This window comes from Rhinolophus sinicus, chromosome 17 (genome assembly GCF_057876585.1).
Source record: "Rhinolophus sinicus isolate RSI-liver-muscle chromosome 17, RSI-T2T, whole genome shotgun sequence".
Lineage (NCBI taxonomy): Eukaryota > Metazoa > Chordata > Mammalia > Chiroptera > Rhinolophidae > Rhinolophus > Rhinolophus sinicus.
In genome coordinates, this window is record NC_142517.1 from 151,263,829 (window position 1) to 151,280,860 (window position 17,032).

Here is a 17,032-nt window from a genome sequence, read left to right on the forward strand (position 1 = left end):
ATCATTATTTATGGATATACATATACTTTTAATAGTACAAAAACTAAACATGAGAATGAGAAACACTAAGTTCAGGATACTTATATTTCTATGGAAATAAAGGGTGGGGTGGGGTCAGAGTTGGGCAGTTAAACAGCAGGCAATTGTATCTGAAATGTTTTACTTTTTTAAAAAATATGAAGCAAATATGGAGGCAAAATGCTAAGATTTGAGAGATCTGGGTAGCAGGTATATGGCTGTTCATTACATTCCTCTATTTTTCTTTGTGCTTGAACTATATCATAATAAACCTATAGCATGTATCAGACCATGTGTCTCCTTCCCCCTTTGGTTGGAACTGTAGATAGTGATACCATAGACGGTAGGTGTTTTAGATGGTTGGCCTATGATATCAAGCTCCTTGGCCTATTCTTACCACTCAGTGCTTACGTAACCACAAGGCAGAATCCGTCTTTTTTTTCAAGTCCACATATGTGCTGCATTCGTCTAAATTAACAGCAAAATCAAAGAACCCCAGTGTTTACAGGCCTCGAAGGACTCTGCCATTTATAAGAATTTCGCCTATTGGTTCATCTGTCAGGCAGTTCTGCTCCACCATTATACTCTGGGCTTTCACTGCTCAGTGACTATCAAAGCCAGTTACTTTCTTTAAAAAGCTGCTTCTCTGGTTGTCTAGTGCCTGGAAATCAGCATGTTCTTTCACTATAGCAGCCCAGGTTCAATTGCAACTTAACTCAGCTGTGGGCTCAAGCTGCCTATGTTCAAATCCTGCTCTCCTAAGCAACTTGCTTGGTTATTTTGGGATCTATAGCCATAAAAGAGATAAAATGATAAAATGAGTTAAAATGACTTAATCCTAGTCTGCCACCTAATAAGCCCTCAGCAAACCTTCCCTATATTTTCATAGTCATAGTTGCATATCATCTCTGGCCTTTAGTTTCCACTGCTATAAAGTGAAAGGCTTAGTCCAACACTATGATACTGTAAGCATCATAGGCAGTTTAGGATCGCCAATTAATTTGCTGCCCCTTCTAACAACAAAGGTGAATAGAAAAGGAGTGAAAACATGGACGGATATGAAAACTCTGGCCCCTCAGTAAAATTCTGCCTTGGAGTCTTTTTCCAGAACACAACTTCTAAAATGTCCTTATCTTGTTCTTTAGGCAAATTATTGGTCTACAAGTCTGTTAACAGTCTATGAGACTTCTTGAGGCAGGCATTGTGTCTTATTCTGCTCGATAATCAGAAACCCTGGTTCATGGGAGGATCTCAGGTAATGTTTGATGAATGGATAAAGGAATGAATGAATGAATGAATGAATGAATGACTGCAGTCAATAGCATATTGGTTTCAATGATGTGCTAGACATTCTGGGTATTGTGTACATCTTGAAATATTTAGGCCTTGTATTGAAATCCCATGTTGTATTTCTACATGGGTTGGATTAATAGGGCATCTCATTAAGACCCTACTTTAAATCTGTATAGTTATTTTTCCTTTATTTGTGTTTATTTTCTGGATTACGAGCCTTTGAGTTCTTTAAAAGAAAAATACCATGTGGAATCTAAAGGGTAGCTACTGATGACTATTAATAGTTGTTATTTATTAATTAGACTAGAAAATACTAGCAGTCTTGCTCTGATAATCTGAGGACATGAGTTTTATTTCCAAATGCTCTCTTTCTAAGAGGAGTTTTTATTAATGAGGAAAGTGTAGGCAGCTATCTCTCTTCATTTTTTGTTTCCAGATACCATCAATTAAAGAGAAATCAAAATGCTTTTCCATTTCACCTGGATTTATTAACTCCATGGATATTTCTCATAATTCACAAATTGTCATTTTATTCTTTGATGATTTTATTTTCACTAAAAGCATAAATGTGGAATACCCCCTTACAGGATGGGGCTGATAGGATAAAGAACAACTGTCTAGACCATGCCCTAAAATTAGCTATATTACAGCGAGCGATATTTTATCTGTGCAAAGATCACTGGAATTCTCAGTGATTTCCTCCCTCCCGGCTTAGTCACTGACTACTAAAGCTAGAGGTCATTTTTGTTGTTGTTGTTTTGTTTTGTTTATATAAACCAAAGCCAGAGATAAAGCGATTTTCATCACAGCAAAACTGTTTTCATCTTTTCCAACAGTGAACATTATAAAACAAAACAATACAGAACAGGCTAAGAAATAGCAGAAGGATCCAGTTTTTGTTTTATCTTCCTCCCTAATTTCTCTGCCTCCTTTCAACTCTTGCTGCCATGAAAAGCTCAAAAGATGAGCAAAAGGAAGAAAAAAGGGTGAAATAAAAACTGGGTTATTGATTCCTGAAAAATTGAAACTTGTCTATGGTCGATAATTTTCACAAGCCACAGGAGAACATAAGGCTCAGAGTATATTGTGGCCAGTCTTTATGTTTGCTTTTAGATATATCGAGCATCAAGAGGGCCATTGCTCAGGGATTTTCCCTTCATGGCCTTGGAAAGCTCTGGAGCTTATCCAGTGGGTTGGTCCTAAGACTGATAGCAGAGTGTTCCTTTCCTCTCCGGTGCCCAAGTGGAAGAGTGGGGAGGAGGGTCAGCCAGGGCTGCAGGGATCGTAGCAAAGCGCTAGGCACCCCTACCTGCTCTTGTACATGGGCTCCCTCAACCTTGACAGGTATCTGTCACCCAAAACTCCAAGTCTCTATTTAGAAACTTTGACCCAATTTGAGAAAAGACGATGTGTTCGCATTGCATTTTTTAAAAAAATTCATTCAACAAATATTTACCAAGAATCTACCGTATGTTGAGAATTGGCCGAAACAGAAAGATGAACAAGACTCACCATTCTCCTCAAAGAGCTGATTATCGAGGGCTTTTTACCTCCAGGGAGAAGGGCCCGTCAGTAGTATAAAAACCTGCCTGGGTCCCCTATCTCCATGCTTTAGACATGTCACTCTGTCTTTTAACCAAAGGGATATCAATTAGTGGTCACAGACATTAGTGACTAAACTGGACATGTCTATTACCAATATATCTTGTTTACTTTCTAAGTGCTGTGTTTCAACATTACATCATAAATACCAGCTCATATAATAATAATTATTATTAACTTCATAAAACCCATCTTTTCCAGACAGATGTAGACATTTTTAAAGATATAGGATATTGTAAAGTCTTGCACATAATCCCAGGTGATTAATAATATGATTTGCCAATGTAGTAAAGAACGCTGATTTAATTGCTTCTTATCTCAATATCTCACTAGGAAGGAAAGACTAGTCAAATTAGACAGTTGGGGTTTAATAGCCTGATACTACCTTAATATAAATTAACAGTAAACATTTAAAAACAACAGAGGAGGTAAAAACATTTTTTTTTAAGCTCGGGTAATTGAATCCTGAATCAAAATGGTAGTTAGCACTAGAATGTAATATACTACCTACTGCTCAGTCTATTATCTATCATTATCTCTTGAACCCTATAATTGGACCAACAGGAAACTATTCATAATAATAAGTTTGTTCAAAATTATCTGTTTGCTGGAGTCTGGGTTGTACACTGCAGTTATATTGAACTGAAGGCGAAACTGCTTATTTTATCCTTTCCATTCTTTGTTCATTTTTGCTACCACAAAGTATAGCAACACTACACATTTGGGCAGTCCAAAGCATCTCACCAAACTTGCCAAAAGAACAGTCATTTTCCTCCATTTCATGAATGGGCAACATAAATCTTATTTGCTGTAAGACGGGGCTGCCATTGAACCTGACCTGTAAGACAGGGCTGCCATTGAACCTGACCTGTAAGATGGCGCTGCCATTGAACCTGACCCATCCCCTGCCCAGGATGAATGCACATAACTATGCTTAACACAGAACTGGGGCAGGCAAATTGCCCTTTGGAAGTTCCATTAGATCCAACCACTTAGTTGCTTTATTTATCCTATCTCTGGTTTTATTTTTCAGTGATTCTTTGGTAGTTATGTTCATCTATCACAGCTATCCAAACATCAGGTTGCACAGGGCTCCTGCACACATAGGGCTCCTTCTAAGAGATTTAAATGGAAAAGCTACACGAGCCATTATTGGTCTATTTTCAGTTTTCATTATCAATAAAGCAAGAGATCAGCATTTTCATGCTGTGTGAAGCCTTCAGGGAAGTGCTGTGTTGCTGTCATTATCTTTAGACCAGGCTGCCGCCTGCCCCCACTAATGCAGATGGAATGGTGAAGCCAACAAAATAAAAATAAAATAAAGGATCAGAGTCATAGAGTGGGTGGCGGACCAGGTCCACTCTGTGGCTCCCTGAAAATGTCCCTTTGAATTTAGTAGAGCCTGGATGGTGAAAACCACAGATCATGACCGAACATAATTCACCTCATAATGAGATTAGTTGGCAGGCAAAATAAATGTCCTGCTGTTCCATTAGAGGCAGGCTCTCATCTGGTGTTTTCCTTGGAAATGATTATTTCCGTTGCAACAGAGGAACCATGGAGGCAACTAGCTTAAATCTGACAAGTCCTGTTTTGCCATGTAGTTATTTTCCTCTGTCTTTATAATAGCAGTTTTGAAGAGGCATGTATACGTGAGTGAGTTGTGAGTCGTAAAGACTATACCCAAAGTGAGTTATTTATGGGCATCTGTGTTCATGATCATCAGTCGCATTTCCCAGACTTTCCTTTAAAAAAAAAAAAGTTCTGTGCAACTCCGCCTCCCCCTTCTAAACAGGAGCCCTGCTTTGGAGGAGGTGTTGAGACCCCCAGGGTCCTCTCACACTAGCCTTAAGGATCAAAGGCAGAATAGACTATTGTATTTGTGGTATATTTTTTCTAAATCGTTACCTCGGCTCTACTACTTAAAACCACTGGAAACAAGTATCACATACTAAAGAGCCTTAAGAAAATGCCCAGATCAGGTGAACCCACATGGTCTCTGAGTAGAACAAAGGCCTCGAGTATGCAGCTTGATTGCAATGGACTTCCTTGGTTTTCAGCAGAAGGCAATCTCACCTGGAGTACAATGCCCTCCTCTCATTAAAAATGCAAGATAGGATCTCCTCCTGGATCCTTTCTACAGAACCTGATGCAAGTTCATGGGCTGCACCGTCCTTAGTGTGAGTGGCATTTAATCAAAGCCTCTGTGAAATAATCTCAGGGTTTTCCGAGCCCCGTAAAGTCACCAAGCGAGTTAAGAGGTCCTTTCAAAAGGAAAGGGAGACCAGACTCTGAATTTAGTCATATTTGAAACTTCTGTATAGAAGTCAAAGACAAGTTGATGTACACCTATTTCCTCTACATTTTCTAGGGCTCAGGCTAGAGATTCCTTCTCTGTGACACTAAGAGTAAATCAGTTAGGTGTAAATCATGAAGAGTAAACCATTTGCTGGTAGTCTGGTTCGTGGCATTTTGACATATTGTTTTTCTTAGGTTGGAAAGAAACCACAGAAATCTTTTGTGTTTGCATATGCACTTTACAGTTTATGTATTGGTTTACCAATGTTATTTTATCTAACGAAAGAGTTCTCTTTCTGCATTTGGCACTTCCATCTCAAAACTTGAACTTCAAATCCAGCTACTTTCAGGGGGAAATTATTTTTTGGTTCCATTTAACAAGGTTTTTTTCTTTCAACCTTTCCCTTCTCAACAGCCTGAGTTGTATCTTTACTTACGTATTTCCTATGTATCTAATTTGCAACTATCAGAGCATTTAAAGTCAATTCTCTTCCCATTCTCATAATTTTCTCTGCTTTCTGTTAACGCTGTTCTCATCAGATGAAATAGTTCAAGGAAAGACAGACTAATTTTCCATGAGGTAGGTGGTGCTATGGTTATTGGTACTCTCTTCCAACTTACCTTTTCATTTCCATAGCTCTTTCTTCCTTGTCCCACCGTCTGTCCCCCACTCCCCTCGGTACCTCCACATTTATAATTTAAGTTGCACACTGTAACTGAATCCACTTGCCAAGTGTCCAGGCTGTTTGGCATGTGTTAATGATTTTCTAATGGTAGCCCATGCGTTAAACTCACAGAGTTAATGGTCAAGTTTCATGTTGAATAACCTCCCTGAAGGAATTTCCTGCATTCTGTTTGCTTACCTCATATAAATGAACTTGTTCTTGGGTTACAGCAAAGATCAGTAACACATTATTTTGCACCAGTTTATCAATGAGTTGTCCAATTGTTGGATATTCCTAAAATTAACATACACATTTTTAAGTATCATCTTAACAAGAGTATGCAAAATAGAGAAAGAAATGTTTCTTTCAACGATAACTTACTGTTTGGCATGTCAATGCTCACAGGCATTGTTGTGTCTACCACTCTAAGTCAATAAATACACAGTTAGCATTATTTACTTAATTGGTTTAATAGTTGTTTCCTAAATCTTGTAAATCCAATTAATTCTGAAGGGTCAGTGCCTGTCAATGTGGTATATTACTCTCCGCTACTTCTAAGAAGATCACTTGACATTTATTTAACAACTTGTGGTGTGTCATATTTTCAAGGGTAGAGACACATTTCTTCTTCTAAGTGCCACTTGCCAGCAGGCTCAAGTTAGAGGGAATGTTAGAGTGGAGGGAGGGGCAGGTAGACAATGACAGACGGCACTGAGTAACTCTTTAGCTCTGCATCTCGTGCTGGAATTGTATGAGGTGGGATGAGAGCTGAGGAAGGGACAGCATGCTGAGGCTGACACACTGTAATTCCTATGACCCTCTGATTTGAGACATTTCTGTACCAGTTCTTGGGTTTGATCTTATTGCCTTTTTGATGTCACTAATCAGTTTTATGGGATCCTGCAATATTTTCACAGGACAGTTGGGAACACATTGTACCTCTGTTCCATTGACACATTCATTCCCAAGTGACATGGGTACTTTAAAAAATAAAGACACCATTAATTATCAAATCTGAAGATGGCCTTTACTTTCCAAGGCTCAAAAACATGCAGCACATTTCCCTCTTGGATGGCTCCAAATGGGGATAATGTACAAAGAGGAAACTTAAGTGCAAGAGTAGCCTGCAAACAGTTAAACTGAGAATTTGTCCATTATGTCAGAAATCAGCCAAAGTGGAAGGACACTGTACACTAATGTGGTGTGTTCCCACATTCCCAGCACTTCTGGAGTATTTTTGTTTAATGTCTTCTTTAAGTACAAGATTCAAGTTGAGGGAAAAGAATAGTTTTGCCTAAAATACTCAGGTAAATGACCCAACTGCAAATCTGGCTGTGTAATATGTGCTTTCTATGCCATTTGGATTTTTATTAGTAGATAATAGTAGAATCCAGATAATATAAGTCTTCCTGAGCCTGACATTTTCAGTCTCCCCTGCTGTCAACTGCCCAACACTAAACATCCGTCACCCTTAAGCATGAATTCCTCTAATGCTGGCCCCTCCTCATCACCACACGTTCTAGAACCTTTCAACTGCTGTGCACATGTAGCCAGTATCACACCATGTAGCCCCCTTCATAGGTGGGCATATACGATTTCTATTTGAGCCACATCAGTTGGTTTAATTCCCACAATTATACTGTGGGAATTATAAATTCCTCAAGGCCAGGGACCACCTCTTATTATTTGTTGGCCCCAGGAGTCTGGCCTAGTATTGAGTGCATAGGAAGTGCTCAAAGAACACAAGGGGCTATGTTACAGGCAGATGTGGAAATAGTCCATGGCTTCTGTGCATTTGTAGCAATTTACTGAGCAAGAATGAATTGAATATTTATTAGATGAGAAGGTTATAATAGGTAACAGGTCGTGTTTGCTTCTATGGTCCTGCTTTTCCCAAGATATCTATTAAGGGACATTTGAATAGTTGCAAGAAAAAGGTAATGAAAAAGGAATTCACCAAAATGTCCTTCGATAGATGAATGGATAAAGAAGTTGTGGTATATATACACAATGGAATACTATTTGGCAGTAAGAAAAGATGAAATAGGACCATTTGTGACAACATGGATGGATCTTGAGAGTATAATGCTAAGTGAAATAAGTCAGACAGAAAAAGCAGAGAGCCATATGATTTCACTGATATGTGGTATATAAACCAAAAACAACAAAAGAACAAGACAAACAAATGAGAAACAGAAACTCATAGACACAGACAATAGTTTAGTGGTTACCAGAGGGTAAGGGGGGTGGGGGGTGAGAGATGAGGGTAAGGGGGATGAAATATATGGTGATGGAAGGAGAACTGACTCTGGGTGGTGAACACACAATGGGATTTATAGATGATGTAATACAGAATTGTACACCTGAAATCTATGTAATTTTACTAACAATTGTCACCCCAATAAACTTAAAAAAAGAAAGAAAAAGGGATTCATTTCTCACATTGTTTTATCCTCATTGACTGAAAAACAAAATGGGGCTACCCTCATAGATCTTGTAATGTGGAAAGTCAGTTTATATGATTAAAGAATATATAAGTTTGGGGAATGCTATTGATCACAGGTTAGGGGAAAACATTCATATTGAAGTTTAGAAATTGAGGCAAGGAATGGTAGCAGGTAATTTATGAACCATTAGATTTTTAAAAAGTAATTGCCAGAACTGTATTAAGTATTTATATACATTATCTCATTGAATTATTTTTTTGGAGACTAGTTTTTTCCAATCTGATATTAGAATTCTAGATTCTCTTTTTCTTCTGCTTCCCCTTCCCCTTCCTCTTTCTCTGTCTCTGTCTCTTTCTCTTCTATCCCCTCCCCCCATCTTTCTCTTCCCTAATATACTTCTACAGCATTGTCATTTTAAGAAGTCACCCAAATTTTCTGTACCATATTTTCCCAAATGTTAAATAAGGATAATATGACCTTCTCAGGTTGGTGCTTCATAATTCAACTCTATTTCAGACAATAGTCAGCACCCACTGTGTTCCAGTGGGAACCTCTAGTAGTGGTGAGAACTGAGACAAGGAAATTTGTTAATCTCAAATCAGAAAAGGTGCAGTGTTTCACACATTGGGTTGATCTGCTATGTACTACAGTAATTATTGCTTCATTTGCCTCCTTGTGGCCCTGAAAACAGTGTAGAGTTCAGGTTACATACCAAGACAGTTGACATGGAGTATTCATTCTTGCTGTCCAAGTGACATAGGCCATCATTAGGAATGACAATGCCTGCTAGTTTGCTGTCCATTCCAAAATGAGAATCAGCATCACTCACAAAGACCAAGAGATGGAGGGAGTCATTCCGCCAGCCAATTTTTTCCTACCATGAGATAGGAACATTTGGTTTGTATGGAACAACAGCAGGCACTTATTAAAAGTGAATCAATTATGGTTGGACACATTCAGATTATAAAAGTTAGGTTGCTGGTCTATCTATGTAAGCTTTTTTCATCTATTGTGAGTTAATAATATTAATGTATTAAAAACACAAAATTCTGTGACATTTGCTTTCTCCTGGATAACATTTTCAGATGATATATGCTTCAGGAAAAAATGTTTCCACTGTAATCAGTATCCAGTGGATCTTGACTTTTCTGTGGTTAATTATTTTTACTGTCCAGTTTTCAATTGACCAGAAAAATAAGGGGAGGGAGGTCATAGATTATCCCAAATCCAAGCTGAAGAAAAACTAGTCAGAATGCAGTATAAAATGGACTCAGTGTAAGCCTGTTTTATTAAAATGTCATCCAACATTCAGGCATATATTTCTCTTTTCTACTGATGTCATCCAAAAATTATGAAAGGATAAGCATTGCTTATCAAAGTATGACCCAAAGGTATTGCTGTTTAGGATGATCTGTTGGCTGTTTCTTAGCAGACCTCTCCCCTTTAATTAATGTTAGTCCAGATCTAGTTGGACGAAAGGTTATCCTTTTCCTTCCTTCCCTAATTCCTTGGCCCTCCCACCTTCTAGGAGCTTCAGCCCTGTCTGTTTCCTCATGTTTTCCATGAAGAGCTGTCATCTGAATGCAGAGGAGTCATTTATGTGGTCACGTGTCTGGTTGTCTAGGAAGAGTGGTGTTCCTACGCTGTTATAGAGACAGTCTGGCTTTGGATGCTTATTTTGTTGGTTCAAAACAATAGATAGCTAAATCATATGTCGAGAGTTATACTGATTCAGAGCATTTTTACTTTTTTCATTAATTTCTGCCTTTCAGTTTTTTTCACCATGGTTAACTCAAAAACTAATTAATCTGATCTCAATCTTTACAAATTAATCATACATGACTAAAACTTTATTAGATCATTCAAAGATTAGGCATAAGAATAGTCTCATTTTAACATGATTGAATTAAAAATTTTACAGAAATTTTGTTTTAAGGAAAGTATCAAATGTAGAAATATGGCAATTAAAGGAAAGATAGCAACGATTTTCAAAGTAGATGTGTTAATAGAGGAGAAATTTGTGTTATCAGTGTGAAACACTATTCCTCTCTACATACCTTACACACAGCAGCTTGCATAATTGCATCAAATCCACCTTCGGGTGTGTCAATATTAGCAGAAATTTTCTGATTCTTCACAATTTCATTGAATCTTTCAGCATCATTTGTCAGTGGCAAAATGTGCTTGAATCCAAATGTAGGTAAGCAGAAGTATGGAATACTACTGCAAGAGTAAAATGTGAAAACATTCTTGATGAAATATGATATAACACACAAGTAATAGATCTAATAGTATGACACTATTTCCTCAAATGAAGATGAATTTTTCTGAAGTGCCTGACTCTGTAACTTGGCGATGAGTCCCATTGCTAAGGTTGTTGTCACCATCTCCCAACCATCCCTTCCAAATTGACCATATTACCCAATACTTAGAACCTCACTGTGTGTCTTACACCTGCTCAAGCTCAGATAAAAGGTAATCAGATGATCAGACTCCCCACTCCTGTGTGTGTGTGTGTGTGTGTGTGTGTGTGTGTGTGTAATCACTACACTCTATTGCCTATCAACCAAAATCCATCATTAAGTTTACATGACAACAATCTCTTTGTATTCCAATATCCTGAGCTGTCATCAAGTATGAGTCACCCTGTAGCAAGATTGAGAGAGGAACCTTCTTCTTCCTTCTCTATTCCCCCTTGCACTCCCAGCCCTGCCTGCCAAGGGGACAAAAATCAAAGCAGAGCTCTTGATTCTACAGCCCAACTCTACTCTGACTGAACGGATTGTTGTGGACCAGCTTAGGAATAAAACCACCACTTCAAACAGTTTACACATGGGAAGAATGCCATGTTAGGTTATCTGCCCCCAAAATATTGCAGTAGAACAGAAAAGAGCTGATCATACATTCAGCCACATTTTATGAAAGCCAGTTAGTAGCTGTGCATGAGACTTTGAGCAAGTTACTCAACACTTCTGAGCTTTGGATTTCCATTTGTAAAATAGAGGTCCTAGTGCAGAGCAGACATTCTCAAAGCATAGTCCCTGGACCAGTAGCACGGTCATCACATGGGAACTTGTTATAAATGCAAAATCCGGGGTACTACTCCCAACCTACTGAGTTAGAAATGCCAGAGGGAGGCTCAGCAACGTGTGTTATACTAAAGCTTGAGAAACACTGGGGCAGAAATACAGAGACAGAAAGGTGTAGCCCCGAGTGAGGCCGTGGTGTGCTGCCTGGGAAGAGCTGGTTGACTCTTGTAAGAGCAGCTTTGCAGGTGCACAAGCCTGTGTGGTCAGCACAAGAAAAGCTGGTACTTCTTTTGGGGTCAGGGTCCTGTTCACCAAGTTCATCTCCTTGAGGTACACAATCAGACCTCATTATTCATGGATTCCATCTCTGCAAGGTCACCTACTCACTAACATTTCTTTGTAGCCCGCAAGTCAATACTCTCAGTACTTTCTCAGCCATTCATGTAAGTGCACAGAGTGGCAAAAAATTTGAGTCACCTGATATACATGCTCCCAGTTGAGGTCAAACAAGGCTTTGCCTTCTTGCTTTAGCTCTTATACTGTAAACAACTGTCCTTTTCTTGGTCTATATGGTGCCATGTTTATTTTGTTTTTTTGTTTTTTTGTTTTGTTTTGTTTTTTGCATTCTTGTGCTTTTTGTTGATGATTTTTGCTCTTTAGGATGACCCTCAAGTGTAGTCTCATCAGCGGAAGTGCTGTCTCGTTTTCCTAAGTGCAGTTAGGCTATGATGTGCCTTACCGAGAAAATAAGTGTGTTAGACAAGCTTTGTTCTGTCATGAGTTATAGTGGCTGTTGGCTATGAGTTCAATGTTAATGAATCAACAATATATATATTTATATATATATATTAAATAAGGAGCCTTTAAGCAGAAACACACAGAAAACAAAATTATGTATCGATCAGTTGGTGAAAAAATGACCGGAGGTTCACAGGAACATAACCCTGTGCCCCCTAGGAGCCATGGTTCATCATTCACGAATTCAGTGGTCAAGGAGACTTGATAGAACAGAACACCTATGAATATAGGAAGCAACTATATGTGCAAAGCAGAATGGCTATGGATTTGTTCACACTAAGAAATGGAGCTCAACCGAGACCAGAAGTCTGGTGTCTGCAAGGATAGTCATTTTGTTACTGTCAGTAGACTTCGGTGGAAAGCAAGTCATAATCTGATGTGTCCTCAGGGTTCAGAACAAGGGGGACTGGAGGACCCCAGCACTGACTGGTACAGTTTGAGATGAGCTCTTCGTCACCCTTGGCTCCTCTCTCATCTGTGTTCTCAGCTAACAAAAGTTTGGGAAGTTATGGCAGCCAATGGGAATCGAAACTGTGGAAGTGCCTTGGCTAAGGCTCTTGGATGAACGTGGCCTATCCTCGTGTCTGGGAGTCCCACTTCTCGGCACTCCCCTAACCTACCAGGCCTGTTCATTCTTTTAGCTATGATAAGACACTTGTTCTGGTGGGCCCAGGAGCCAGCCTGTTACTTCTAAGGAACTTTTCATATTTCCTTTCTGATTCATTGCGTTTAACTTGAACTCTCAGAAGGCAATCTTATTCTCATATGTTTAACATCTTGCAGTGGCTTTCATTGAAACTCTGAAGTGCTGACCACAGAGTGCATCTACCTAGTAGTACAGTTGTGAGGCTTGAAGGAGATAAAAGATGCAAAACACACAGCACAATGAGCTTTGCAAAGTAAGTGCTTACTAAACACTAGTGTCATTTCTTACAGAAACCACTTCACACGAAGTCCAGCACAGAAACTGAGGACAGATCATAGATTTGGCTAGTGATATCTCTAGCATCGTATGGTTTTCTGCTGATTCAAATAATAATGCATGTTCATTGAAGAAAATCTGAGTTTTATATAAAAGTATAAACAAGAAAATGAAAACATAAATTTTAATGTTTATAAGATGTATCATACTTTATTTGATCATCTATTGAAAATTTATTTCAGAAATCTTTCTGTAATTAAATACTGTAGTGACCCTCCTACATACATCTTTGCAAACTATGCTACATCTTTGCTTAGAATCAATGCTTTGAAGGGAACTTGTCGGGTAACTTTTGGTCAGTATTATCAAACTCCTTTCCAAAAAGTTTATATCAGATGCATCAGTAAAAACAAGAAAAACTGTACCAGATGATTAGTTAAAATGGCATCTTAATTTACTGTTTAATTTCCATTTTATTACTATGAAGACTAAGCACTTGTTTATATTGATTCACATTGCATTTCTTTTGTCAGCTTCTGTCATTTGCTCATTTTCTTATTGTGATATTTTTTTATTTTCTAACTTAATTTTAAGAACTCCCTCTTAAGAATATTAACTTTTCTTCATTGTAGTTTTTCTTTTGAAATTGTTTATGATGTTTTTGGATAAATACCTTAAAACTTTAATGTGGTCACTTTATTCCAACACCTTCAAATGTGAGATGTATTTTTTAAAGAGTTATACGAGAAAGCGGTCTAATTTTTTAAAAATAGTTCATCTATTAAGTGACAATATACAGAGGGTACCAAAAAAATGTATACACATTTTAAGACAGGAAAAAACTGTGTTTAAATTGTAATACTCAATCTATACCGATAACAGAAGATGAATACAAGTCATGTGTATACATTTTTTTGGTACCCTCAGTAGTACCATTTGTTCTAATTGGTCCTATAGTATTTAAAGTATCTATGGGGTGGAAGAAAATGTTTTAGATTTAGAAAAAAAAGATTGAATACTTATCTATCCTTGGGCAAGTCTTAACATTATTGGGCCTCAGGGTCCTCATCTGTAAAATGAGGGATAATACCTACTTCAGGAGGTTCTTGTGGAGATCACACGAGATAAAAAGTACATAACTGTGTGAGGTGTATCATTGTCCCTAGAACCTAACATTCTTGGAAATTCTTAGTTTAGTCTTTTATTTGGAGCTGTTGGTTCAGACTGTACCAAAATGGCATTTGGGTATCTTCTGCCACCAAAGAATGAGACTTTTTATCTTTTTTGTAAGAAATTTGCATCTTTGTTGGTTAGAATTATTTGCTATGTAGATCTTAGTAGAACTCTATGTTTTTGGAAAGTGGAATTAAATTTTAATTTAATTCGCTAAACATATTTATGTGCTTGGAGACCAATGTAGCTAAAGCAAAACAGAGTCAGAGTCAGGTCAGGCCAGGAAATTTTGAGTAGAGCCTGCCCCTGTTTGGTCAGGGTTCTTCCTCTAACAAATGCTCATATTTGGTTGTTACTTTCTTAACATAGAAATTGAAGGAAATAGGTACTCATTACCAAATAACTTGATTTTGAGTCCCTTGATAAGAATAGATTTGTGTTTAAAATGCAGGATAATTGTGAAACACAATATAAAAAAGAACCACTCATATTTTATTAAAATTTTAAATATTGTAGACTAAGAGTATAATGATATAGATCCAAAGGTTGACATCATTTTTTTTGAGTAGGATTAGAAACAATTTCCGTTTTCTTCTTTTTGTCTGTATACTCATATGGGCTCGTCATTACCTTCGCAATCAGAAACTATTCTATATACTCACATATATTTATCTGTGTACATATAGAAAATTTAAACATCCCATGATTCAGTTTCCTCCTTTGCAAAACTACGGTGAGTTCCTCATTGTTGGTGTCAAATTCAAAACAAAACAAAATGCCATAACATACATGAAATAATGTTAAAAAAGAAATCCCTCAAACTATTTGATGGAGAGAGAAAATTTGACCTTTATGATAATACATATGTTTAAATGCACGTCACAACTCATCTGCAAACATGAAAATGGAGGAAGTATGTTTTTTGTTGCTGTATCTTAGACAACAACATAAGGGAAACTTCTTTCACAAAATGTAAACTTCTTACATGTTAAAATAAAATTTTAGTGACCCTCCATCCAAAAGTGTTACAGATTAGATTAAAACAGAGGTTTTACAAATGTGATGATGCACAGACACACAGAGGTCCCTGAGACCTTGTCAGACAATCCTTAAGGTCAAACGCTTTCCATTATAGTGAAAGATGTTAGTGTCTGTTTCACTGTGTTGCTATTTGCACTGATGATGCAAAGCAGTGGTGAGTAAAACTGTTGGTCCCTTAGCACTTATCAAGACAATGTCACAAAACTGTTTAGTTGTCCTTATATTTTTTACCAGTAAGCATTTACCATAATAATTTGAAAAATGTTAATTTCGTTTGATTGTCCTTGATGAAGCAGTAAAAGTTACTAATTTTATTAAGTCTACACTCTTGAAAACATGTTTAAAAAAAAATTTCTGTGTGACCACATCACAAATATGCATAGAGGATTTCTGCTGCACACTGATGTACAATGTTTATGGTTTAAAAGCACTTTTGTGATGGTTTGAGCTGAACTGTCCCCCCCCCTTTTTATAGGATATCATTTTTACCCGAAAGAATGCTTGACAGCCAAACTATTATTCCAACCTAGATAATTGGCAGACTGCTCTTCATAATGAAGAAACTGAACCTGTCACTTCAATGAAAACAATTGTCAGTATTTGTTGCCAGTGATAAAATTTGAGGTAAATAGGAAATTAGAATTTTAGAGAACTTTCATCTGCCACCCATGACATTAATAGCTTCCCAATACATCAGGACTTATCTGATGATATCGATGGTGATATTAGCAAATATGTTTTTTTTAAATTTTGTATGATGACATTTGAAAGATCTGCATAACTCAGTGAAGCAACATTTTCCAAATGGCCAAAGCATGGTATTACAAAATCACGCACATTGGTAAAAGCCATTTGCACATTCGTAAAAGCCATTTGAAGTATAAAACAGACCAATGACTTTTAATGGAACAATATGAAAAGTTCATTGATATTGTTTCAGATTCCACATTGAAACTAACTGTTACCTTTTGTTTAGTTTTAATGTAATATCAAAGAAGAATGTTCACAGGCATTAGAAAAAGCTGTTAAATACTTCTCCCTTTTCCAACTATATATGTGAAGTTTGAGTTTTTTTCATGGAATCAACCAAAACAAAATATTGCAACAGATTAAATGCAGAAGTGGGTATGAGAGTCCATTAAACCAGATGTTAAAAGATTTGTAAAAATGTAAAACAGTGAAAAAAAAAAAAAGTAAAACAGTGCCACTCTTCTTGCTAATTTTTATTTTGCTTTGGAAAATATAGTTATTTTTCATAAAGTTATTTTTCATAAAGATATGTAAAGTAATATACAGTGCATTTCTTATTGTAATTATTAAATCAATAACTATTTTTTAAATTTCTCAGTTTTACTTTCTAATATAATGAATATTGCTAGATATAACCCACATAAACTAAAGTCCTTTGGGGTCTTAATTTTTTAAGAGTGTAACAGAACCTGAGATCTAAAAGTTTGTGACCCTTACCTTACTTACAATAACTAGAGATACTAAATGTTGATAAGAGGAAGAAAATTAATACCTGTTTTGAATGTTTGTTATGTTCTGAGCTTGTTCAATTCTTACGATTGTCCCCATTTATAGGTGTAGAGACCAAGTTCAAAGGGAGTAAGTTTTTGTCCAAGGTTGTAATTTAAACCCAGATCTGAAAAACTGCACGCTCTTTCCTCTTACCTCTACTGCCTTCCTACTAAATAACATTTTTATTCCATAATTATAAGGTTTGGATTGATCAAAGGATTGACT

The 17,032-nt window shown here is 37.1% G+C and overlaps 1 protein-coding gene across 4 annotated transcripts in view; it reads right to left on the reverse strand.

Moving 5' to 3' along the window:
* Nucleotides 1-17,032, reverse strand: part of ITGB6 (integrin subunit beta 6) — a 129,622-nt gene that overhangs the window by 43,683 nt on the left and 68,907 nt on the right. For all 4 annotated transcript variants that reach the window (XM_019727259.3, XM_088793717.1, XM_019727260.3 and 1 more), the window contains 3 exons: nucleotides 10,381-10,546; nucleotides 9,036-9,197; nucleotides 6,075-6,170 (listed from right to left, as the gene is read on the reverse strand). In XM_019727259.3, the coding sequence (XP_019582818.3) occupies nucleotides 6,075-6,170; nucleotides 9,036-9,197; nucleotides 10,381-10,546 (424 nt within the window). The remainder of the gene's footprint in view (nucleotides 1-6,074; nucleotides 6,171-9,035; nucleotides 9,198-10,380; nucleotides 10,547-17,032) is intronic.